The 26,191-nt window shown below is 36.5% G+C and overlaps 4 protein-coding genes across 8 annotated transcripts in view; 2 read left to right on the forward strand and 2 right to left on the reverse strand.

The window, feature by feature from the left end:
• acap3a (ArfGAP with coiled-coil, ankyrin repeat and PH domains 3a) overlaps positions 1-10,771 on the reverse strand; it is a 112,137-nt gene extending 101,366 nt beyond the window's left edge. For all 4 annotated transcript variants that reach the window (XM_062052673.1, XM_062052672.1, XM_062052671.1 and 1 more), the window contains exon 1: positions 10,386-10,771. In XM_062052673.1, coding sequence (XP_061908657.1) covers positions 10,386-10,432 — 47 coding nt within the window. In that variant the 5' untranslated portion in view covers positions 10,433-10,771. The remainder of the gene's footprint in view (positions 1-10,385) is intronic.
• Positions 1-26,191, forward strand: part of ubxn10 (UBX domain protein 10) — a 265,348-nt gene that overhangs the window by 187,001 nt on the left and 52,156 nt on the right. The window lies entirely within an intron of this gene.
• Positions 14,769-26,191, reverse strand: part of ints11 (integrator complex subunit 11) — a 36,104-nt gene continuing 24,681 nt past the window's right edge. The window contains exon 18 of one of the 2 annotated variants that reach the window (XM_062052676.1): positions 14,769-14,809. The gene's annotated coding sequence lies outside the window, so the exon portion shown is untranslated. Of the gene's footprint in view, positions 14,810-25,361; positions 26,114-26,191 lie in introns of those variants that run through there. The other variant, XM_062052675.1, reaches the window with a different exon arrangement.
• Positions 20,215-25,576, forward strand: LOC133653432 (P2Y purinoceptor 1). The gene is made up of 2 exons (XM_062052677.1): positions 20,215-20,238; positions 24,467-25,576. The coding sequence occupies exon 2, from the start codon at positions 24,505-24,507 to the stop codon at positions 25,465-25,467; it is 963 nt and encodes a 320-aa protein (XP_061908661.1). The 5' UTR covers positions 20,215-20,238; positions 24,467-24,504; the 3' UTR covers positions 25,468-25,576.

Here is a 26,191-nt window from a genome sequence, read left to right on the forward strand (position 1 = left end):
TTAGCCTTCTGAGCCAATGAGCAAACACATTGTACCATTAGAACACTGGAGTGATAGTTGCTGGAAATGGGCCTCTATACACCTATGTAGATATTGCACCAAAAACCAGACATTTGCAGCTAGAATAGTCATTTACCACATTAGCAATGTATAGAGTGTATTTCTTTAAAGTTAAGACTGGTTTAAAGTTATCTTCATTGAAAAGTACAGTGCTTTTCCTTCAAAAATAAGGACATTTCACTGTGACCCCAAACTTTTGAACGGTAGTGTATATATATATATATATATATATATATATATATATATATATATATATATATATATATATATATATATATATATATATATATATATATATACAGTATATATATACATACTGTACATATATACATCAGTGTTTCCCCACACATTCATTTATTTGTGGCGGCCCGCCACGAAAGAATTACGTCCGCCACAAATAAAAAATAAAAAAATAAAAAATATATATATATATATATTTTTTTTTTCTCCTGTCCAGCTTCTCAGGCAAATCATATAGTTGATGTAGATGCCCATAAAGGCTGCTCAGATTTACTTTACAAAAGAGAGTGTAGGATACTTCTCTTGATGCCTTATTTGTATTTGACCACTACTGTTTTCTGTTTATTTGGTACTGACTGTGGCAGGACACCTCTGCCTCTGTTTCACTTTATTTTGCTGGTAAATAATATGGTTGTAGTAGTAGGCTTAAGTTAAATTATTTAGTATGCACTAATTAAAGGGGCAGAGCTTTAAAGGCCTACTGAAAGCCACTACTACCGACCACTCAGTCTGATAGTTTATATATCAATGATGAAATCTTAACATTGCAACACATCCCAATACGGCCGGGTTAACTTATAAAGTGACATTTAAAATTTCCCGGGAAATATCCGGCTGAAACGTTGCGGTATGATGACGTATGCGCGTGACGTAGTCAGTATAACGGAAGTTATGGTACCCCGTAAAATCCTATACAAAAAGCTCTGTTTTCATTTCATAATTCCACAGTATTCTGGACATCTTTTGCAATTTGTTTAATGAACAATGAAGGCTGCAAAGAAGACAGTTGTAGGTGGGACTACAGCGGACTACAGCAACACAACCAGGAGGACTTTGTTGGAGAGCAGACGCGCTAGCCGGCGACCTCACCTTGACTTCCTACGTCTACGGGCCGCCAAACGCATCGGGTGAAGTCCTTCGTCCTTCCGCTGGAACGCAGGTGAGCACGGGTGTTGATGAGCAGATGAGGGCTGGCTGGCGTAGGTGGAGAGCTAATGTTTTTAGCATAGCCCTGTGCGGTCCGGTTGCTAAGTTAGCTTCAATGGCGTCGTTAGCACAGCATTGTTAACCTTCGCCAGCCTGGAAAGCATTAACCGTGTATTTACATGTCCACGGTTTAATAGTATTGTTGATTTTCTGTCTATCCTTCCAGTCAGGGGTTTATTTTTTTTGTTTCTATATGCAGTTAAAGCACGATGCTATCACGTTAGCTTGTAGCTAAAGCGTTTCGCCGATGTATTGTCGTGGAGATAAAAGGCACTGAATGTCCATTTCGCGTTCTCGACTCTCATTTTCAAGAGGATATAGTATCCGAGGTGGTTTAAAATACAAATCCGTGATCCACAATAGAAAAAGGAGAGAGTACATAGTTCTGTGATGTCCGGTTGCTAAGTTGCTAAATTAGCCTTAGCGTCGTTAGCAACAGCATAGTTAAGCCTTACCAGGCTGAGAATTTTTAACCGTGTAGTTACATGTACATGGTTTAATATTATTGTTGGTCTTCTGTCTATCCTTCAAGTCAGGGGTTTATTTATTTTGTTTCTATCTTCATTTGAGAACGATGCTAGCACGTTAGCTCAGTAGCTAAGTGTGTCACCGATGTATTGTCTTGGAGATAAAAGTCACTTTAAATGTCTATTTTGCGTGCTCGACTCTCATTTTCAAGAGGATATAGTATCCGAGGTGGTTTAAAATACAAATCCGTGATCCACAATAGAAAAAGGAGAGTGTGGAATCCAATGAGCCAGCTTGTACCTAAGTTACGGTCAGAGCGAAAAAAGATACGTCCATCACTGCCTCTCAAGTCCTTCACTGTAACGTTCCTCATCTACGAATCTTTCATCCTCGCTCAAATTAATGGGGTAATCGTCACTTTCTCGGTCCGAATCTCTCTCGCTCCATTGTAAACAATGGGGAATTGTGAGGAACACTAGCTCCTGTGACGTCACGCTACTTCCGGTACGAGCAAGGCTTTTTTTTTATCAGCGAGCAAAAGTTGCGAACTTTATCATCGATTTTCTCTACTAAATCCTTTCAGCAAAAATATGGCAATATCGCGAAATGATCAAGTATGACACATAGAATGGATCTGCTATTCCCGTTTAAATAAAAAATAATAATTTCAGTAGGCCTTTAAGAGACATTTTAGCTTTTATATTTTATAAAATATATTTTTTGTAAGAACCACAATTAATAAATATATTTCAGTGAATAACTTATTGTTCAAATCTGTATATAAATATGTACACAAAGTGTTGTAATTATATTGTAAAATGGATGGATGGATGGATGGACGTTTAAAACAAAACTGTTATTATTAATTAGTAAGTATACATTTTTTGAGCCTTTTTAGAGAAAATCATATCATTGTAGTAAATTATGAAAATTACTCGATGATGTCATGGTGACCACGCCCATAGCCACGCCCCCACCACCACAGGTATCTTGGCAGTTTATGGGAAACACTGTACATACATACATATATATATATATACATATATATATATATATATATATATATATATATATATATATATATATATATATATATATATATAGATATATGTATATATATATATATATTATGTGTCCAATATATATATCCGCCTCTTTCCGTCCAACATATCATGACTCTGCTACAGTCAAGCAGTAAAGTCTGGGTCTGGGACTGCACGAGGGCTCCCAGAACTGGGGAGCTGCGGTTCATTGAAGGGAAAAAGGAATTCCAATGAAGGCGCACTTCACTTGTGTTACCAAATATTTAGACAATAACTTCTGTGTGTTGACTCATAATCTACACGGCTGTAAAAAATAAACGATTCATGTCCGAATGGTGATTCATCATTTTCAAGAATTGATGTTTAATATGCGCTTACTCAGGTAACATGTTTCCAAAAGGTTTTGTTGCCATTTACATACCAAATAATCACATTTGGGAGTCTTTGTGCACCTAACGATTCCATCGGATTCTGATATCCGGGGCGACAATTTTTTACGTGATTGGATAAAATTACAGAATTTGGTACCCACGCCGCGCGCAACATAAACATGGCCTGTTTGAACACCATCACACTCATGACCTACACTTTTATTCCCCCCTTAAGAAATAACGAAGTGCACATGTCTTGTTCCAAAGTCCAAACTGAAGGAGCGAACATTTTTGTCCCATGTGGAGATGTCAGGCGCTGTTAAACTAACACACAAAAATGCAAAGGCGGTCCAAACAAAACGGTGACCCTCGCTCCGCGCACACCGACCAACAGCTATAAATCCTGCCTATCTGGTTTTACTTACTTCTACCCCCCACGGGGAAACTGATATGGATTCATCGGATTTGAGGAACCTGCGTGCTGTGTTCCAGGTCTCACACACACACACACACACACACACACACACACACACACACACACACACACACACACACACACACACACACACACACACACACACTTTAGGCAGGAAGCGGCCAACAAAATATGGCCGACTAGCAAAGATATGAATGTCAAATCTCGCCACGTCCCCTTTACAGTATGTGACATAGTAGAGTATATAACCTAGCATGTGACATAGTAGAGTATATAACCTAGTATGTGACATAGTAGAGTATATAACCTAGCATGTGACATAGTAGAGTATATAACCTAGTATGTGACTTAGTAGAGTATATAACCTAGCATGTGACATAGTAGAGTATATAACCTAGTATGTGGCATAGTAGAGTATATAACCTAGTATGTGACATAGTAGAGTATATAACCTAGTATGTGACATAGTAGAGTATATAACCTAGTATGTGACATAGTAGAGTATATAACCTAGCATGTGACATAGTAGAGTATATAACCTAGTATGTGACATAGTAGAGTATATAACCTAGTATGTGACATAGTAGAGTATATAACCTAGTATGTGACATAGTAGAGTATATAACCTAGTATGTGACATAGTAGAGTATATAACCCATCATGTGACATAGTAGAGTATATAACCCAGCATGTGACATAGTAGAGTATATAACCTAGTATGTGACATAGTAGAGTATATAACCTAGCATGTGACATAGTAGAGTATATAACCTAGTATGTGACATAGTAGAGTATATAACCTAGTATGTGGCATAGTAGAGTATATAACCTAGTATGTGACATAGTAGAGTATATAACCTAGCATGTGACATAGTAGAGTATATAACCTAGTATGTGACATAGTAGAGTATATAACCTAGTATGTGACATAGTAGAGTATATAACCTAGTATGTGACATAGTAGAGTATATAACCTAGTATGTGACATAGTAGAGTATATAACCCATCATGTGACATAGTAGAGTATATAACCCAGCATGTGACATAGTAGAGTATATAACCTAGCATGTGACAGAGTAGAGTATATAACCTAGTATGTGACATAGTAGAGTATATAACCCAGCATGTGACATAGTAGAGTATATAACCTAGCATGTGACATAGTAGAGTATATAACCTAGTATGTGACATAGTAGAGTATATAACCTAGTATGTGACATAGTAGAGTATATAACCTTGTATGTGACATAGTAGAGTATATAACCCAGCATGTGACATAGTAGAGTATATAACCTAGCATGTCACATCATAGAGTATATAACCTAGCATGTGACATAGTAGAGTATATAACCTAGTATGTGACATAGTAGAGTATATAACCTAGCATGTGACATAGTAGAGTATATAACCCAGCATGTGACATAGTAGAGTATATAACCCAGCATGTGACATAGTAGAGTATATAACCTAGTATGTGACATAGTAGAGTATATAACCCAGCATGTGACATAGTAGAGTATATAACCTAGCATGTGACATAGTAGAGTATATAACCTAGCATGTAGAGTAGGATCATTGCTAACAAACAAAATGAAACTCAAGTCTTGGATGATGATGTCATTGATGGTTTTGAGATACCCACGTGTTGACTTTATGTCTACAGTTTTATGTGACACGGTTGGCGCTTGAGTCCTCATGACCAAACCTTTTCCGGACCAACATTTCTCAAAACTGAATGAATAGTGTTGTGTAGTGTAGCAATGCGTTGCGTTAGAGTTGCATCATATCCGCACTGTTTGTGAGGCCGTGAATGTGCACAGGCAATGCTAGCCGCGGCGCTAAGCTAGCCAGAATGTGAAGTAGCGAAACAAGAAAAGAATAATTGCTTTGTACAGTTTAACAGCAGAGAGTAATTAGCTAAGAAGAGTAAGCCAACCAGGAGAGACAATAACATCCACACAACTCTGTCTGACAGAAATATGAATGAGCAGAAAGACGACACTCGTCTTTGAGCTGCAAGTTTACGGCGACTTGGTGCAATGTCATGTATCACGTTTTTAATAATAATAATAATAATAATAATAATAATAATATATATATACAAATTAAGACTGAAGCAATCGATCCTGTCTAAGAACCAACCAGTCTTCACTACATTTTTCTGCACTGCATTTTTTTTATACTGATTTTTTCTGCTCTGCATTTTGCTGAACCATATTTTTTTTTTACACTGATTTTTTTTTATTTCTTACACTGAACTTTTCTGCACTGCCTTTTCTTGAAACCTTTTTTTTTTTTTTACGCTGAATTTTTTTTATACTGAATTTTTCTGCAAAGGATTTTAATGAACCCAAATGTTTCACACTGAAATTTTCTGCGCTGCATTTTACTGCATTTCACTGAATTAATTTTTTTACACTAAATTTTTATTCACTACATACATTTTACTGAAAACTATTTTTACACTGAATTTTTCTGCACTACATTTTATTGAAACATTTTTTTTACACAGAATTTTTCTGCACCCAAATAATTTTTTACTCTGAATTTTTTTTTTACACTGAATCTTTCTGCACTGCATTTTATCGAACCCCAATTTTTTTACACTGATTTTAATACACTGAATTTTACTGCACTGCATTTTACTGAACCACATTATTATTTTTATTTATTTTTTACACTGAATTTTTCTGCATGCATTTGACTGAATCGAATTTTCTTCACGCTGATTTTATTTTTACACTAAATTTTATATACAGAATTTTTCTGCACTGCATTTTACTAAACCAAATTTTTTGTACACATACATTTTTTTTACACTGAACCACTTTTTTTTTTCCGCAGAATTTTTTTTTGCACTGCATGTTACTGAACTTATTTTTTTCTATTGAATTTTTCTGCACCCAAATGTTTTACATTAAATTTTTCTGTACTGCATTTGACTGAAACCATTTTTTTAGGCTACATTTTCTTTACACTGAATTTTTCTGCACTCAAATTTTTTACACTGCATTTTACTGAACATACTTTTTTTACAATGAACTTTTCTGCACTGCATTTTATTGAAACAATTTTTTTTTTTACGCTGAATTATTTTTATACTGAATTTATCTGCAAAGGATTTTACTGAACCCAAAAATTTTACACTGAATTTTTATGCACTGCATTTTATTGAAAACATTTTTTTACACAGAATTTTTATGCACCTAAATTTTTTACACTGAATTTTTTTTTTTACACTGAATCTTTTTGCACTGCATTTTATTGAACCCCATTTTTTACACTGATTTTAATACACTGAATTTTTCTGCACTGCATTTTACTAAACCAAATTTTTTTACACAGAATTTTTATTTTATTTTTTACACTGAATTTTTCTGCACTACATTTGACTGAATTGAATTTTCTTCATGCTGATTTTTTTTTTTTTTTTTTTTACACTAAATTTTCTGCACTGTTTTTTACTGAACCAAAAAAAATGTACGCGGAATTATTTTTACACGTTATTTTTCTGCACTGCATTTTAATGAACCCAATTTTTTACGCTGAACTTTTTTACATTGAGTTTTTCTGTACCTTAATTTTTTATACTGAATATTTCTGCACTGCTTTTTACTGAACCACTTTTTTTTTACGCATTATTTTTTTTACACTGTACTGAATTTTTTTCACGCTGCATTTTTTTTTACATTGAATTTTTTTGCACCCAAAATTTTTACACTGAACATTTCTGCACTGCATTTTACTGAAGCAAGTTTTTTCCCACGCATAATTTTTTTTTACACTAAATTCTTATCCACCTAAATTTTTTGCAGTGAATTTTTCTGCATCAATTTTTTTTACACTGAATGATTTTACTCTGTATTTTACTGCACTGCATTTTACTGAACCGATTTTTTTTTACACTGAATTTTTTTACATACAGATTTTTTCTGCACTGCATTTTACTAAACCAAATTTTTTGTACCCATAATTTTTTTTACACTGAACTTGCTTTTTCCTGAACCACTTTTTTTTACGCAGAATTTTTCTTTTACACTGTATTTTTCTGCACTGCATTTTACTCAACTTAATTTTTTATATAGAATTTTTCTGCACACAAATTTTTTACATTTAATGTTTCTGCACTGCATTTGACTGAACCCATATTTTTTTACGATACATTTTCTTTACACTGAATTTTACTGCACTCAAATTTTTTACACTGCATTTTACTGAACTTTCTTTTTTTTTACACTGAATCTTTTTTTTACACGGAAATGTTTACCCTGATTTTTTTTGATTTTTTTTTTACACAGAATATTACAGAGTAAATAAAAAATATGTATTTTCACACATTTTTTTAAAACACAAATTGTCAGCATAATTTGACGTGGAAAAAAAAAATCAGTTACATAAATTAAGCATCCAAAATAAGCTCTTGTAATAAAGACACAAATGAACCTCCATTTTATTTGGGTATCTTAATGGACAATGGGGTCATAATGCTACTTTAGTAAGTCCTTCTCTTTTTTTTTTTTTTCCCCCCTCGTGCGATACAGCTGCGTCAGAGGCGGGGTGGGGAGAATTGATATCATGCCCTATTTAAAAGATTTGAAAGCTATCGACGCGTAACGGGTTGTTTTTAACCCAGCTCTGGAACTGTGTGTGCAGTCACATGACGTGAAGAAAGCAAACTTTGTTGTTTTTCGGGACCGACGTGAGACTAACCATGACCCCACTTTGTGGCGCGGGTGTCAGGCCACTCAAACATGGCGTGTAATCGCAGGTTGTGCTGAAGCAAACACAAACACACACTTTGTCCAAACAACACACCTCCATCTTGGCTATTAAGCCCAGCCTAGTTTAGCGTTACAACAAAAAAAAAGGAAGGCCACAATAAATTTAAAAATATTTCAATTAAATGTTTTTCCATGTATAGCCCCGCCCCCTCTTCAGTTACCAGTTACCTTATAGCACTAAATTTGGGTATTAAAACTTGGGTATTCAACCAAGCCTAGTTTAGCGTTACAACAAAGAAAAGGAAGGCCACAATAAATAAATAAATATTTCATTTATATTTTTTTCCATGTATAGCCCCGCCCCCTCTTAAGTTACTAGTTACCTTACAGCACTACATTTGGGTATTAAAACTTGGGTATTCAACCAAGCCTAGTTTAGCGTTACAACAAAGAAAAGGAAGGCCACAATAAATTAAAAACATTTTTTATTATATTTTTTTCCATGTATAGCCCCGCCCCCTCTTAAGTTACTAGTTACCTTATAGCACAAAATTTGGGTATTAAAACTTGCGTATTAAACCAAGCCTAGTTTAACGTTACAACAAAGAAAAGGAAGGCCACAATAAATTCAAAAATATTTAAATTACATTTTTTTCCATGTATAGTCCCGCCCCCTCTTCAGTTACTAGTTACCTTATAGCACTAAATTTGGGTATTAAAACGTGGGTATTAAACCAAGCCAAGTTTAGCGTTACAACAAAGAAAAGGAAGGCCACAATAAATTTAAAAATATTTCAATTACATTTTTTTCCATGTATAGCCCCGCCCCCTCTTAAGTTAGTAGTTACCTTATAGCACTAAATTTGGGTATTAAAACAGGCCTAGTTTAGCGTTACAACAAAGAAAAGGAAGGCCACAATAAACTAAAAAACATTTCAATTACATTTTTTTCTATGTATAGCCCCGCCCCCTCTTCAGTTACTAGTTACCTTATAGCACAAAATTTGGGTATTAAAACTTGCGTATTAAACCAAGCCTAGTTTAACGTTACAACAAAGAAAAGGAAGGCCACTATAAATTCAAAAATATTTAAATTATTTTTTTTTTCATGTATAGCCCCGCCCCCTCTTCAGTTACTAGTTACCTTGTAGCACAAAACTTGGGTATTAAAACTTGCGTATTAAACCAAGCCTAGTTTAACGTTACAAGAAAGAAAAGGAAGGCCACAATAAATTCAAAAATATTTAAATTACATTTTTTTCCATGTATAATCCCACCCCCTCTTCAGTTACTAGTTACCTTATAGCACTAAATTTGGGTATTAAAACTTGGGTATTCAACCAAGGCTAGTTTAGCGTTACAACAAAGAAAAGGAAGGCCACAATAAATTTAAAAATATTTCAATTACATTTTTGTCCATGTATAGCCCCGCCCGCTCTTCAGTTGCTAGTTATTTCAATTACATTTTTTCCCCTCTTAAGTAAGTTACTAGTTACCTTATAGCACTAAATTTGGGTATTAAAACTTGGTTATTAAACCAAGCCTAGTTTAGCGTTACAACAAAGAAAAGGAAGGCCACAATAAATTCAAAAATATTTTAATTAAATTTTTTTCCATGTATAGCCCCGCCCCCTCTTCAGTTACTAGTTACCTTATAGCACTAAATTTGGGTATTAAAACTTGGGTATTAAATCAAGCCTAGTTTAGCATTACAACAAAGTAAATGAAGGCCACAATAAATTAAAAACAATTTTAATTATATTTTTTCCATGTGTAGCCCCGCCCCCTCTTTAGTTACTAGTTACCCTATAGCACTAAATTTGGAAGGGTGCCTAAAAGTTACCATGACAACCCCATTATGATATTTAGGTAAAAGTCCTGCCTTGAGCATGTGCCAAAACGCACAAACACTTATTTGCTAAACAACTTATTGCGCCGCCTGTTGCTTTGGCGTGAAGTTGTTTTTAAAGACACTCACGTTGGAGTCGGAAACTAGCAAAAGGGATGTTTCGAGTGTAAATAATCCGACAGTTCGGCAACACGCAAACGCCGCACTCACCTGAAGCGCGGCGAATCCTTGACACATTCCTCGAAGTCCACCGTCATCTTTGCGTCCCGCTCGCTCGCGGTTCTCCCGTCACAAGGCGGGGTTCATGTCCCGGCGGAGGTTTGTCGGCTCGCTGCTGGCGGGGATTCGCTCCTTCTGGCAGACGCCGAGGAGCCGCGCAAACGCCCCATCGCCGCGCTGCGTTCATGGTCCCGTCCGCGGAGCGCGTACATTTCGGCTCTTCGCCTGAAAGACACAGAGACGTCGCCGATTAACCCTCACACGACTTTATATACACTATAAAGATAAATAATAAATATGTTACGCTCAATTCGAGTTTTAATTAGTGTATTTTAACGCGGTGTCCGGGGGGGAGTGTCAATAATCCCAACGCGTGCCTGAACGCAGCACATGTGCCGCCCTGCGCGTGGGAATGAATGAAGGATGATGTCACGCATTTCTTCTCTTTTTGTTCAAAAGTAGCCGGAAGTTGTGTTTGACCTATAATCATGAGACACAAACATACAATTTGCCTTAAATTCTAGATTTGGTAAAAAAAAAACAATGTTTTGACCAGAAAATACATTTACTTCAAAGTTTCAAGGAACGTTATCGTCATACTGACACATATTGCAGTTTTTTTAAAATTATATATATATATATATATATATATATATATATATATATATATATATATATATATATATATATATATATATATATATATATATATATATATATATATATATATATATATATATATATACATTGAAAAAAAATATATATATATTTTTTTTAATTTTATTTTTATTTATAAAACTGTATATATATATATATATATATATATATATATATATATATATATATATATATATATATATATATATATATATATACATACATATATAAATTACAAAAAAATATATATATATATGTATATAAATACAAAAATAAAATAAAACATATATATAAATAAATAATAAATAAAAAAAATAAATATATATATATTTGTATTATTTATTTATTTATTTATATATATATAGATATATATATTTTGTAATTTATATATATATATATATATATGAAATAATCAATCAGAAATATCCAGCAGCTAAAATGCGGCAAACACGGATAAGTGTGGAGATAACGTTTTGCATTTTTCCCATTATGCTTTGCAACGGATTTAAATGGGTGTAATTCTGAATGGCTTATTGGTGCATGGATGTTTTTTATAATATTCACAAATTGCGTTGTTTTTTTGCACCATGACCAGGGAAGGTTATTTGCATTGGGCACTATAAGTAAATGCTCTTCCTGGTTCCATTGAAAGCTTGATAATTGGCCTGAATATTTCCACAATCCTAACTAAACTTGCGTCACCCGGGCCTAATTGAAGATTACAGTAGACCGATTTAATTTATAATATTTTTTAAAGTGTATTTGAAGTATTTTTGGCCTAATTCAGAAGAGTCCAAACTTTTTCCCACCAAGCGCTGCCTAACGAAAACTATGTATGATCATAAATTAATAAAAGTTCATTTTAATCTACTTTCCGTAAAGTATTCATCTTATTCTCTAGATGCCTTATTAGGCTCCAGTGTTGCTTGTTTGTACGTTAGAGCTTTTGTCCAATCAGAATTCAGCCAGCTTGTTGAATTCTGCCGGTTGATAGACAGCTGCCATAGCCAACCGGATGACGAGCTGTTGACCGTAGCCCATCTAGGTAGCCTTACGTTAAATGTGACTGTGTATGGATACTCCCTTGTCACTCCCAAGCGAGTATCCAATCACAAGTTTTAATTTGCGAAAAGTAGGAGGTGGCACCGAGGCCATACCCGGCCAGCGGAGAAATCATCGGTCCTCACTTTTTTAACTCAGATGTAATGTAACGAGAAAAAGCTAAAATATTGATACTAATATGAAAAAAATTGTCACATATAACACAAAGCTGACACTAGGATTTGATATAAAATGTGTTTGTAGCATTTTTCTAAACAAAAAACATCAAAATGTTCCCAACATACATTAAAATTTGCATAAAATATTACACTTTCTCATTACGTCTTTTTTATTTTTACTGTGTTTTTATGACATGTTGCAGTACAAAACATTTTTTAACGCTGAAATTTTTTTTACACTAAATTTTTCTGCAATGGATTTTACTGAACCCAATTTTTTTACACTGAATTTTTCTGCGCTGCATTTTACTGAACACATTTTTTTTACACTGAATTTTTATGCACTACATTTTACAGAAAAACATTTTTTACAACAAATTTTTCCGCACTGCATTTTACTAGACCAGATTTTTTTACACATCTTTTTTTACACTGAATCTTTTTGCACTGCATTTTACTGAACCACATTTTGTTTTTTACACTGAATTTTTTTACGCTGATTTTTTCTACACTGCATTTTACTGAACAGAATTTGGTTACGCTGAATTTTTTTACACTGAATTTTCTGCACTACATTTTATTGAAACATTTTTTTTAACGCTGAATTTTTTTTTACACTAAATTTTTCTGCAATGGATTTTACTGAACTCCAAGTTTTCACACTTAATTTTTCTGCACTGCATTTCACTGCATTTTCACTGAATTGCTTTTTTACACTAAATTTTTATGCACTACAAAATACAAATTTTTACACTGAATTTTTCTGCATTGCATTTTACTGCATTTTCACTGAATTTATTTTTTTACACTACATTTTTACGCACTACATTTAACTAACAATAAAAAAAATTACACTGAATTTTTCTGAACTGCATTTTACTGCATTTCACTGAATGGATTTTCTTATACAAAATTTTTATGCACTACATTTTACTAAAAATAATTTTTTTGCACTCAGATTTTCTGCACTGCATTTTACTAAAACAGATTTTTTTTTACGCTGATTTTTCTCTACACTGCATTTTACTGAACATAATTTTTTTAAGCTAAATATTTTTACACTGAATTTTCTGCACTACATTTTATTGAAACATTTTTTTAACGCTGAATTTTTTTTACACTAAATTTTTCTGCAATGGATTTTACTGAACTCCAAGTTTTCACACTGAATTTTTCTGCAGTGCATTTTACTGCATTTTCACTGAATTTATCTTTTTACACTTAATTTTTATGCACTACATTTGACTAAAAATAAAGAATTTTACATTGAATTTTTCTGCACTGCATTTTACTGAATTGATTTTTTTTACACAAAAAAATTATGCACCACATTTTACTAAAAATAATTTTTTTACACTAAAATTTTCTGCACTGCATTTTACTAAACCAGATTTTTTTTCTATGCTGACTTTTTTTTTTTTTTACACTGAATTTTTTTTTACACCGAATCTTTCTGCACTGCATTTTATTGAACCCCATTTTTTTACACTGATGTTCATAAACTCAGTTTTTTTGCACTCCATTTGACTAAACCAAATATTTTTTACGCTGAATTTTTTTTTTTACACTGAATTTTCTGCACTTTTTTTAGAGTGTAAAAAAAAATTTTGCGCACATTTTTTTTTACACTGTATTTTACTTGTGTGGGGGCATTTTGATATGAAAACACACACACGTACATTAAATTACGGACAAAAAACTTGAGTTTTCTTGGCCCCAAAACATCTTTTCGGAAAAAATATACAGTAAATATGTAAGAAAAAACAGCAAAGAGAATATAAATAATATAAATAAAAGCTGACACTAGGTTTTGATATATAAGGTGTTTGTAGCATTTTTTTTTATAAACAAAAACTATCAAAATGTTGTATAAATGTTACACTTTCTCATTACATTACGTCTTTTTCATTGTTACTGTCTTTTTATGCCATGTTGCGGTCCGACAAAACTCGCAAAAGGCCCCCGGGGCCACACTTTGGACACCCCTGGCCAAGATTAAGCATTTTCAAGCATAAAAATGAAAAAAAAAAAAAAAGCATTCTTAATGAACGATTCCTACTTTGAGTAAATTAATTCACCATGGTCAGGCTGGAACCAATTAACACAAGGCTTTATGCCATTGTTAGCGGTATTACACGTACGCTTTTTTTGCATCGTCGTCATTTTTGTTTTTGTGGTCTCATGTCCTCTGCACGTTTTGTTTGAGAAAAGATCGATTCATATTCAAATATTGATTTGAACCAGTTCCTGTCCTCGCTTCCCATTTGGTCAGCTGACAGGAAACATGAAGTCTTGGAGAAGAGACAGCCATTGTTCTTCTTGTGCTGCCGCCAACATGCTGGAAACTCTACAAGCACAATGGTGGACAATCAACAAACAGGCAGACATGTTGTAGAAAAGATACACAACTAGATTTATTTATAACAAAAATGACAATAACGTGAGTTTCAAAGAAGGGAAGTTACACTCATGCAACAATGCTGCCACCTGGTGGTCAATATCCGGCATTTCTCCTCACGTCTTTTCCAATTTTCCGACCTGCAAGACAGAAAAAAGATGTTTATTTTGTTTTATATACGCTGAAATAGTCACGTGTTCACAGCAATCCAATAATCTATCCAAGCAGGTGATATTATTTCCCGCTGACTGTACTTACATGATGAAGTATTTGCACGATGAGGAGAGAGTGAAGCAGTTGTCCTACTTGCTGGGGCGCCCTCTGTGGCGGAGAGGGGAAGTGCATGTGGTTGATCCTAGCCGGGGAGCAATATATATATATATATATATATATATATATATATATATATATATATATATATATATATATATATATATATATACACATATATATATATATATATATATATATATATATATATATATATATATATATATATATATATATATATATATATATATATATATATATATATATATATATATATATATATATATATATATATATATATATATACACACACTACCGTTCAAAAGTTTGGGGTCACCAACAGTTTTGTGGAATATCCTTCTTTTCTAAGAACAAGAATAGACTGTCGAGTTTTAGATGAAAGTTATCTTTTTCTGGCCATTTTGAGCGTTTAATTGACCCCACAAATGTGATGCTCCAGAAACTTAATCTGCTCAAAGGAAGGTCAGTTTTGTAGCTTCTGTAACAAGCTAAACTGTTTTCAGATGTGTGAACATGATTGCACAAGGGTTTTCTAATCATCAATTAGCCTTCTGAGCCAATGAGCAAACACATTGTACCATTAGAACACTGGAGTGATAGTTGCTGGAAATGGGCCTCTATACACCTATGTAGATATTGCACCAAAAACCAGACATTTGCAGCTAGAATAGTCATTTCAATGTGACCCCAAACTTTTGAACGGTAATGTATATATATATATATATATATATATATATATATATATATATATATATATATATATATATATATATATATATATATATATATATAAATATATAAATATATATATATATATATATATATATATATATATATATATAATATATATATATATATATATATATATATATATACACATATATATACAAACACACATACATATATAAATATATAGATGTATTCACACATATATATAAATGTGCGTGTGTGCGTGTATATATATACACATACACATTTTTATATATATATGTGTATGTATATATATATATATACACACGCACACACACACATATATATGTGTGACTATATCTATATATATTTATATATGTATGTGTGTGTATATATATATATGTGTATGTGTATATATATACATATATATACACACGTATATATATGTGTATATACAGATATATAGTATATATATATGTGTGTATGTATATATATATATATATATATATATATAAATATATATATATATATATATGTATATATATATGTGTGTGTATATATATTTACAGTATATATATATATATATATACACACACATATATATATGTGTATATACATACATATATATATATATATATATATATATATATATATATATATATATATATGTGTGTATATATATATATATATACATGTGTGTGTGTATATATATATATATATATATATATATATATATATATATATATATATATATATATATATATACAATATATATATATATGTGTGTGTGTGTGTGTGTATGTATATATATATATATATATATATATATATATATATATATATATATATATATATATATATATATATATATATATATATATATCTTTCACGCTTAAATCTCTACATCAACTTTAGATCCATCCAACCATTACACTTTGTTTTTATTATTTTTTTCATGTTTTTCTTGTTTGTTTTGTGCTCATTTTGTCAAAGCAAACTTGTCTACGGCCAACACAAAATGTGTGATATTTCCCCCCAAAAAATTTCAAACTGGAATATTTGATGTGAGGTAATTAAATAGGTCAATAATTCATTAAAAAAAACATTGATTTTAATTTATTATTATTTTTTGAGCAATGACCGTTGGAAAAGAAAATCCCACTAAAATTCTCGGGTACCCAAAAGGGTCCCAGTCATAAAAGTGTTAAGGAGAAGTCATCATTTTGTATTTTTACTTTCAACGCCTAAGTGTTTACATGTACTTCATGCATTATGAGGTTTGTTATTTTTTCACGTTTTATGCTCTTTTTGTCAAGGGAAACTTAGTTTTTTGTTTGGCAAACAAACCAAAGTTGCAGTATTTTCTCCCCAAAACTATAAAGAGCAATAATCCATAACAACATTGATTTGGATTCAAAACAAATACAAAAATGTATATATTGTGATCCTGTAGGCCAAATAGAATGTAAAAACAGGGACAACAAAACAAACCAAATCAACAAGCATTTAGTGAAGAAAACATTGATTTGTGTACAAAAATACGAGTCAAACATTTGAAACCTCAATGTGCCTCAGGTGAGCTCGGTTCACTTACATTCATTTCTGCTTTTTCTTTGGCTCTTTTGTTGTCCTTAATAACTTCCTCTACACCAGTGACGTGCGGTGAAGTTCATGGCTGGTGAGGCACTGACTTCATCACAGTCAGATTTACAAACATATGAACCCTAAAGAGTATCTTATTCACCATTTGATTGGCAGCAGTTAACGGGTTATGTTTAAAAGCTCATACCAGCATTCTTCCCTGCTTGGCACTCAGCATCAAGGGATGGAATTGGTGGTTAAATCACCAAAAATTATTCCCGGGCGCTGCGCCGCTGCTGCCCACTGCTCCCCACTGCTCCCCTCACCTCCCAGGGGGTGATCAAGGGGATGGGTCAAATGCAGAGGACAAATTTCACCACACCTAGTGTGTGTGTGACAATCATTGGTACTTTAACTTAATTTTAACTTTACACATACAAACTGTAGCACACAAAAAAACACATTTAATAAAAAAAAACGTTATTATGGTCTTACCTTTACTTATAAGTGCGGGAGCAGTGGTGTTCATGTTGGAGGAGTTGTGAATGAATGAAATATGAAATCTGTGCTGCAGTCTGCAGGTGTCCCTAATGTTGTGGCCCTGTCATTCACAACTCCTCCAACACGAACATTATTGTTTTTGCACTTTTTGGCTTCTTATTAAATAACTTTTTTAAATAGATTCAATCTTGCACATGGAAAGTTTAAGTGTGGGCTTTAGTCATACTTGCCAACCCTCCCGTTTTTAGAGGGAGAATCCCGGTATTCAGCGCTTCTCCCGACAACCTCCCGGCAGAGATTTTCTCCCGACAAACTCCCGGTATTCAGCCGGAGCTGGAGGCCACGCCCCCTCCAGCTCAATGCGGACCTGAGACTGAGTGGGGACAGCCTGTTCTTAGGTCCACTTTCCCACAATATAAACAGCTTGCCTGCCCAATGAACGGAGAAGTTAAACAGGACAATTTTGCCATCTAATGGATAGCCAACGGAACACTGAAATTATTATGTTTTTTTTTTTTCTATGTAAATAAAATGAATATATATATATATATATATATATATATATATATATATATATATATATATATATATATATATATATATATATATATATATATATATATATATATAGCTAGAATTCACTGAAAGTCAAGTATTTCATACATATATATATATATATATGAAATACTCGAGTTGGTGAATTCTAGCTGTAAATAACCATGCCCCTAAGTGTCTGATCGAGAGAAGGTAAAAAGAGGTGTTTTTTACCCTCTTTTGATTTTTGGGGTTTGGTTTTTTGACTAAAGTGTGCTGTCACAGTTTTTCTATGTGTGTGTAAAGTTTGGTGCGTTTTGAAGCATGTTAAGGGGGGCAAAGTAGTGCGCAAAGCTGCGTAAAAATAATAAAGAATACTAATAAAACTTTACAATAACAATAGGTTCCTTTGTACCTGTAGAAAGGACTCCCTGTGGGAGTCCTTTATACAGGGTACAGGGCGGACCCTAATAAGCGCATAACAATTATCGACACACGGACACGACAGAGAAAACAGCTTTCGTCATCATTGTTCAAATATTGTAACGTCTGTCGAGACGCTTTGAGGACATGAATTCCATCCATCACGTTACTGAGCAAAACTCTTTATTGTCGGCCAAAAACACATCACCAAAACATTAGTAAAAAAATGATATCTAGCAAAAGTGGTCATTTTCTGCAGTACAAACCAGACCAAAAGCAACTTTGTTATATCAACAGCAGCCGCTCGCTCTTTCTCACTTGCGCCAACACATGCACATATGGCACTTAGCCAGTGATGCGTTTACAGCCACACAAAAAGTGGGACAACTCCAACACCACACATAAAGTGTCATTCCAGGTCGTTACACTATGATTTACCAATCAAATGTGTGCTTATTCTAGTGTCATTTATTAGGAATCTTAATTTATAAATATTAACCATGAAATGCTGTTAGTATATTCAATAAATACTAATAAAAATATATTTTTTTTACAAAAAGTAAGTTGCAGGAATGTACACATGATCCCCTGCTTACATCTCATTGTGCAACATGTGGATGTTTTAATGGGAACTAAATGCAATGTCTGAAAGGGGTAGAAATTATTTCCAAAGCAGGACCTCCACCCAGACAAACAATACAAGTACACAGTTCATGAAAAACAATATTTGTTGTTATTGTCATTGTAAGTGGACCTAAACACTTATATTAGAAAATAACCTCATGGAAATGACTGCTGTCATTTGATTATAATAATAAGAGAATGTTGTCTGTCTAGCTGTGTTGGCCCTGCGATGAGGTTGGGACTTGTCCAGGGTGTACCCCGCCTTCCGCCCGAATGCAGCTGAGATAGGCTCCAGCACCCCCCGCGACCCCGAAAGGGACAAGCGGTAGAAAATGGATGGATGGATGGAGATTGAACATGTTATTTAGTCAGGTTTGGGACAGGTGTGCTGCTGGTGTAGCCACAGTGTGCACGTCTGATGTTGCTCACATGGCCTCCACTCAATGCTCAGGGAGTTTTTGCGTTTGCTCACACACATGAAAAATTAGAGGGAACATTGCTCCCCATTCCAGACCCAATTGTTTGTGCCACATTTGTGCTGCAAAGTGTTTATTATCATCATAATTTGTCAATAACTATTATAGTTCGACAAAGGAATGGGACAAGTTTGGGGAGATTTTGAGAAGGGGGGCGCAACAACTTCACACAGGTGGGATAAAATGTTCAAATGTCATCTTAAACTGTGTAATATTTTCCAGAGAGTCAGAGGTAAAAACAAAAAAAATACAGCAATACTGTAAGGTGAGAGTTGCCGTGTGGGTGTCGGGCACGTGGAAGGATGAGGTTGGTGATCAACAAGCCAGATGCGTTTCCTGCCCCGCCTACAGAGCGAGCAGACAGGAAGTGAAGAGCGAGACGTCGGAAGGAGCGACACAACGTTTACTGCCAGGCGAGAGAGAGAGCAGCGCGTCGCCGGGAGACACAGGTGACTTTTTATTACAATCATTTGTGAGGGCGCCTTGTGGTATTCACGACATAAATGAGCATTTTGCACATATTTTTATGTTGTAATCTGTTGTAAACATTGGACCTGCTGACAGAACTTCATGCAAATACTCTGAAACATGTCTGTTGTTTATTGTGCTTATGTAAACTTGGTATCATTTACACACATACATCCTTTTTGGGATCAAAACTTGGCGGTAATCTGTACTTTGTTGGAGGCCGGCTTTTAAAATACACTATTTTGTTATTTTGTTTGGCAAAAAAATGTTCTAGATGGCTCTGCACATTGTGGTATATTTTCCTTTTTTAAAAGTTGGGGTGGCATCGACAACAACAAGTGCCGGAAGTACTTATATGGGCATGCCCTTGTGTGGCTGATAAATACAAATCCGACACAATTGACGGAAAAGAAAAGTCTTTAAATGCATTTATGTCACACTTTAAGATGGATGATGTAAATAATATTTACACTAATCTTGGCCAAAGTTGTAGTTTTACATCTAAGATGAAATATGATTCATAATTATTTAAATACAGTGAGTATGTATACAATATCTGTTCCATTTATTTGTGTATTATTTAATCAAACATCTACATATATACACAAAACCCAAAACCAGTGAAGTTGGCACGTTGTGTAAATGGTAAATAAAAACAGAATACAATACAGTTTCCAAAAACAATTCGAAACCTGGACTCGTCAGACCACAGAACACTTTTCCACTTTGCATCAGTCCATCTTAGATGAGCTCGGGCCCAGCGAAGTCGGCGGCGTTTCTGGGTGTTGTTGATAAATGGCTTTGGCTTTGCATAGTAGAGTTTTAACTTGCACTTACAGATGTAGCGACCAACTGTAGTTACTGACAGTGGTTTTCTGAAGTGTTCCTGAGCCCATGTGGTGATATCCTTTACACACTGATGTCGCTTTTTGATGCAGTACCGCCTGAGGGATCCAAGGTCACGGACATTCATCGCTTACGTGCAGTGATTTCTCCAGGTTCTCTGAACCTTTTGATGATATTACGGACCGTAGATGGTGAAATCCCTAAATTCCTTGCAATAGCTGGTTGAGAAATGTTGTTATTAAACTGTTGGACAATTTGCTCACGCATTTGTTGACAAAGGGGTGACCCTCGCCCCATCCTTGTTTGTGAATGACTGAGCATTTCATGGAAGCTGCTTTTATACCCAATCATGGCACCCACCTGTTCCCAATTAGCCTGTTCACCTGTGGGATTTTCCAAATAAGTGTTTGATGAGCATTCCTCAACTTTATCAGTCTTTTTTGCCACTTGTGCCAGCTTTTTTGAAACATGTTGCAGGCATCAAATTCCAAATGAGCTAATATTTACAAAAAACAACAAAGTTTACCAATTGGAACGTTAAATATCTTGTCTTTGCAGTCTATTCAATTGAATATAAGTTGAAAAGGATTTGCAAATCATTGTATTCTGTTTTTATTTACCTTTTACACAACGTGCCAACTTCACTGGTTTTGGGTTTTGTATGAAAAATAAATGTAATTGTGTTTCATCAAGTCATAATTGTATTAGATTTAGTAGTTGGGACATTTATTTTGTTGGCGAGTGATGATATTGGAAAAGGGGGGAAGATTAAAAAATAGTCTAAGGCTGGACCCTCGGGAGGGGGTCCAGACTGAGTCCAAGGGAAAAAACCTCATTTAGCATAGCACACATAAACATGTTACATATAATCACAACAACTCGCAACAGAGGGGGGGGAGTTGGGACCCTGGAGGCCGGCCTGCTGCTATAAAGCGCTACTCAGCCGTCCATAACCCCGAAGAGGAATTAAGCAGTGGTGAGGGCCGTTGGATGGGGATGGGAATTGTGTTTGTATATATGCCCATTGTTCGTTGGGTGTAGTGTAAATGTTCATAAGCCCAGAGTCGTTCTGCTTGCAATGCAAGCAAAGTTCCATTCCCAGGTGTCGTTGAGGAGGGGAGGAGGGAGGGAGGTCAAAAAGCGTCCATCTTTGAAATTCCTCGGGGGATGATTACAGAACAGCCTGTTCTTGTCTCAAGGCCATTCGGGGGAGTCAAATCGTAGATAAGGATTTTAGTTTTTTCTCGAACAGGCATTAACAATGACTTGTCTGTTCTATTCGTCCATGCTGGCTCTCATATCCAAACCTTCCTTTATAGCAAGCTTTTCCATGATGTGATCCATTTTGCGATTCAGTTCACAGACTGTGTTCCTACAGCCCGGCCCAATCCGTCCATTGCGACGAACAGCCTTTGGGCTCCTTGGGTGGCTGCCATCGTTTTACGAATTTTACGATACACCAGAGAAACGCCAAGTCCAATCAGCAGGTGCCCCACGATCATGGTTCCAAATAGCTAGATGTCTTCCACGTCCTCGATGGAAAGGACTGAGAGGCACATGATTCTCCATTTGTCCCAGGAATCTCTCACGTACCCCGCAGCAATGGTTCCATCAGGGCAGCCAGGCTCCCCAGAACCTCTTTTCCTTGTCGAAAAGATTGTGTCAATAGAGTCGAGAGTCCAGCTAATCAATTCCATGTCTGATGATTAGATTTGGAGGACAGCGCAAAGAAAGAGGCTTCCAAAAAAAAAGAGAGAGCAAGCCAGGAAAAGACGGGAGGGGAAAAAAATGCGACCGCCCCTCACCAGAGGCAAGACAGAAGTTTGGGAACTGAGGAGATTTTTTGAAACATGTTGCAGGCATCAAATTCCAAATGGGCTAATATTTGCCAAAAACAACAAAGTTTACCAGTTCGAACGTTAAATATCTTGTCTTTGCGGTCTATTCAATTGAATATAAGTTGAAAAGGATTTGCAAATCATTGTATTCTGTTTTTATTTACCATTTACACAACGTGCCAACTTCACTGGTGTTGGGGGTTGTGTGTTGAATGTGACTAAACTTTAAAGGCCTACTGAAAGCCACTACTACCGACCACGCAGTCTGATAGTTTATATATCAATGATGAAATGTTAACATTGCAACACATGCCAATACGGCCGGGTTAGATTAGTAAAGTGCAATTTTAAATTTCCCGCAAAATATCCTGCTGAAAACGTCTCGGTATGATGACATTTGCGCGTGACGTCACGGATTGTAGCGAACATTTTGGGACAGCATTGTGGCCAGCTATTAAGTCGTCTGTTTTCATCGCAAAATTCCACAGTATTCTGGACATCTGTGTTGGTGAATCTTTTGCAATTTGTTTAATGAACAATGAAGACAGCAAAGAAGAAAGCTGTAGGTGGGAAGCGGTGTATTAGCGGCCGGCTGCAGCAACACAAACACATAGAGAACTGGGACAACAGAGACTCTTACCAGGAGGACTTTGAGTTGGATATGCGCTACCGTGAGTACGCAGCTGCGGCTTCCAAACATTTGATCGCTTGCCCGTACGTGCGTGCCGCTATGTGCATGTCACATACGTGACTTTGGGGAAATATATGTGCTGTATGAACTTTGCGGAGGTGAACGGTACTTTGGGTGTGTTGTGCGGGTGTTTGATTTGTATTGGTGGGTTATACGGACGGGAGGGGGGAGGTGTTTGGTATGCGGGATTAATTTGTGGCATATTAAATATAAGCCTGGTTGTGTTGTGGGATTGTACCAACTAGTCCTTTCAACAAATTCTGTTTATTTACTGTTTTAGTCATTCCCCCCAGCTGAATATCAGGTCCCACCCGCCTCTCACAGCATCTTCCCTATCTGAATCACTTCCACTGTCCTCTAATCCTTCCCTCTCACTTTCCTCATCCACAAATCTTTCATCCTCGCTCAAATTAATGGGGTAATCGTCGCTTTCTCGGGCCATGATTGTAAACAATGTGCAGATGTGAGGAGCTCCTCCACCTGCGACGTCACGCTACTTCCGGTACAGGCAAGGCTTTTTTATCAGCGACCAAAAGTTGCAAACTTTATCGTCGATGTTCTCTACTAAATCCTTTCAGCAAAAATATGGCAATATCGCGAAATGATCAAGTATGACACATAGAATGGACCTGCTATCCCCGTTTAAATAAGAAAATCTCATTTCAGTAGGCCTTTAAACACACTTTTTTAAATATTGTATGACGATTTAGGGGCGGAGCTAGATGATTGGCACACAGAGAACGGTCACTTCCTGAAAGGGAAGACGGGCAATAGAAAGAAAGACGTCCTCCGTTGTTGTTGTTGACCGTGTGACTTTCTATGACCTCGCTACAGACTTCCTGCCACCTGCCCAGGTGACACAGGAGTGGGCCATGGCCAACCAGACAGCGGGCGAGTGTCAGCTCCCTCCGGCGGAGTACCAGGTCTACTTGTTCCCGGTTGTCTACACCGTGGCGCTCCTCTTCGGTCTCCCGGGCAACCTGGCGGCGCTCTACGTGTTCGCCATCCGGATGAGCCCGCGCACGGCCTTCAGCGTCTACATCAGCAGCCTGGCGCTGGCCGACGTGGTCATCCTGTGCACGCTGCCCTTCCGCATCCACTACCACCTGCGCGGCAACGACTGGGTGTTCGGGGACGTGGCGTGCCGCGTGACGGGGGTCCTCTTCTACGCCAACATCTACCTGAGCATCTGCTTCATGACCTGCATCTGCGTGGACCGCTACGTGGCCACGGTGCACCCGCACGTGCGGCTGAGGAGCGCCCGCTGCTCGCTCCTGGCCAGCGCCGCCCTCTGGGGCGTGGCGGCGGTGGCCGTGCTGGTCTTCATCCTCATGGGACCCCTGCAGACCGTGGCCAACGCCTCGGGCGGCCACAGCTGCTTCGAGAACTTTGCGGCGCAGGAGTGGAGCTCCCGTCTGGCGGCCTTCAGCCTCCTGAGCCTGATCTTCTGCTCGCTGCTGCCGTCCGCCATCATCCTGGTGTGCTACCCGCTGGCCGCCAGGCGCATCTCCAGGATCCGCACCAGGACGGCACGCCGGGCCCTGAGGGTCATCTACACCATCCTGGCCATCACGATCCTCTGCTTCCTGCCCAGCCACGTGGTCTACCTGCTGCACCTGCTGCGCCGCATGGAGGTCATCCAGAGGTGCGCCTCGGCCAACGCCATCTACGCCGCCAGGAGGGTCACCACCGCCCTCGTCATCCTCAACACCTGCCTGGACCCCCTGCTCTACTACGTCACCACCAGCCACTGCACCTGGAGGCGCCTCAGGAGGACTTGGCTGCTGGGGCGACTACGGCGGCGGCGTGGCGTTTACGCCATAACGGTGCCATGAGTCGGTTGTAATCCATTGACCTATGACCTCACCAACAACTAAAAACTTTCTTTTCCTTCTTTTAGTCCTCGATTTTCTACAAACTGTGGTACGCACGCTCCCCCTAGTGGTACGCCCCCCCAAAAAATCACTTGATTGAAGTACAGTGTTTTATTTTCCTATACTCATACATGGTGTTACTGTTCAAACTGCGTGGCCAAAAAACGGAAATAGACTTGTTAAATAAAACCTCCGCCTTGTTTTTAATAAATACGAAGGCCTACTACACTACTGTGTTTTAATGCTGGTCTTTGTGGTGGTACTTGGAGTGTTTTCTGAGATGGTACTCGGTGGAAAAAAAGTTTGAGAACCACAGCTTTGTGGCAACAAAGTGGAAATCTTACACCATCCAAACACACATATATACATACATACGTACATATACACACACACACAGACGTATGTATATATACATATATATATGTATATCCATCCACCCATCCATTTTCTACCGCTTGTCCTTTTTGGGGTCGCGGGGGGTGCTGGAGCTTATCTCAGCTGCATTCGGGCGGAAGGCGGGGTACACCCTAGATCAGGGGTCACCAACGTGGTGCCCGCGGGCACCAGGTCGCCCGTAAGGACCAGATGAGTCGCCCGCGGGCCTGTTCTAAAAAAAGAAGATTTTTTTTTTTTTTTTTAATTAAATCTACATAGAAAAAACACAAGATACACTTTCAATCAGTGC

Source organism: Entelurus aequoreus, linkage group LG07 (assembly GCF_033978785.1).
Source record: "Entelurus aequoreus isolate RoL-2023_Sb linkage group LG07, RoL_Eaeq_v1.1, whole genome shotgun sequence".
Classification (NCBI taxonomy): Eukaryota; Metazoa; Chordata; class Actinopteri; order Syngnathiformes; family Syngnathidae; genus Entelurus; species Entelurus aequoreus.

Coding starts and splice junctions, on each gene's coding strand:
- LOC133653432 (XM_062052677.1), top strand. CDS start 24,505: ATGGCCAACCAGACAGCGGGCGAGTGTCAGCTCCCTCCGGCGGAGTAC.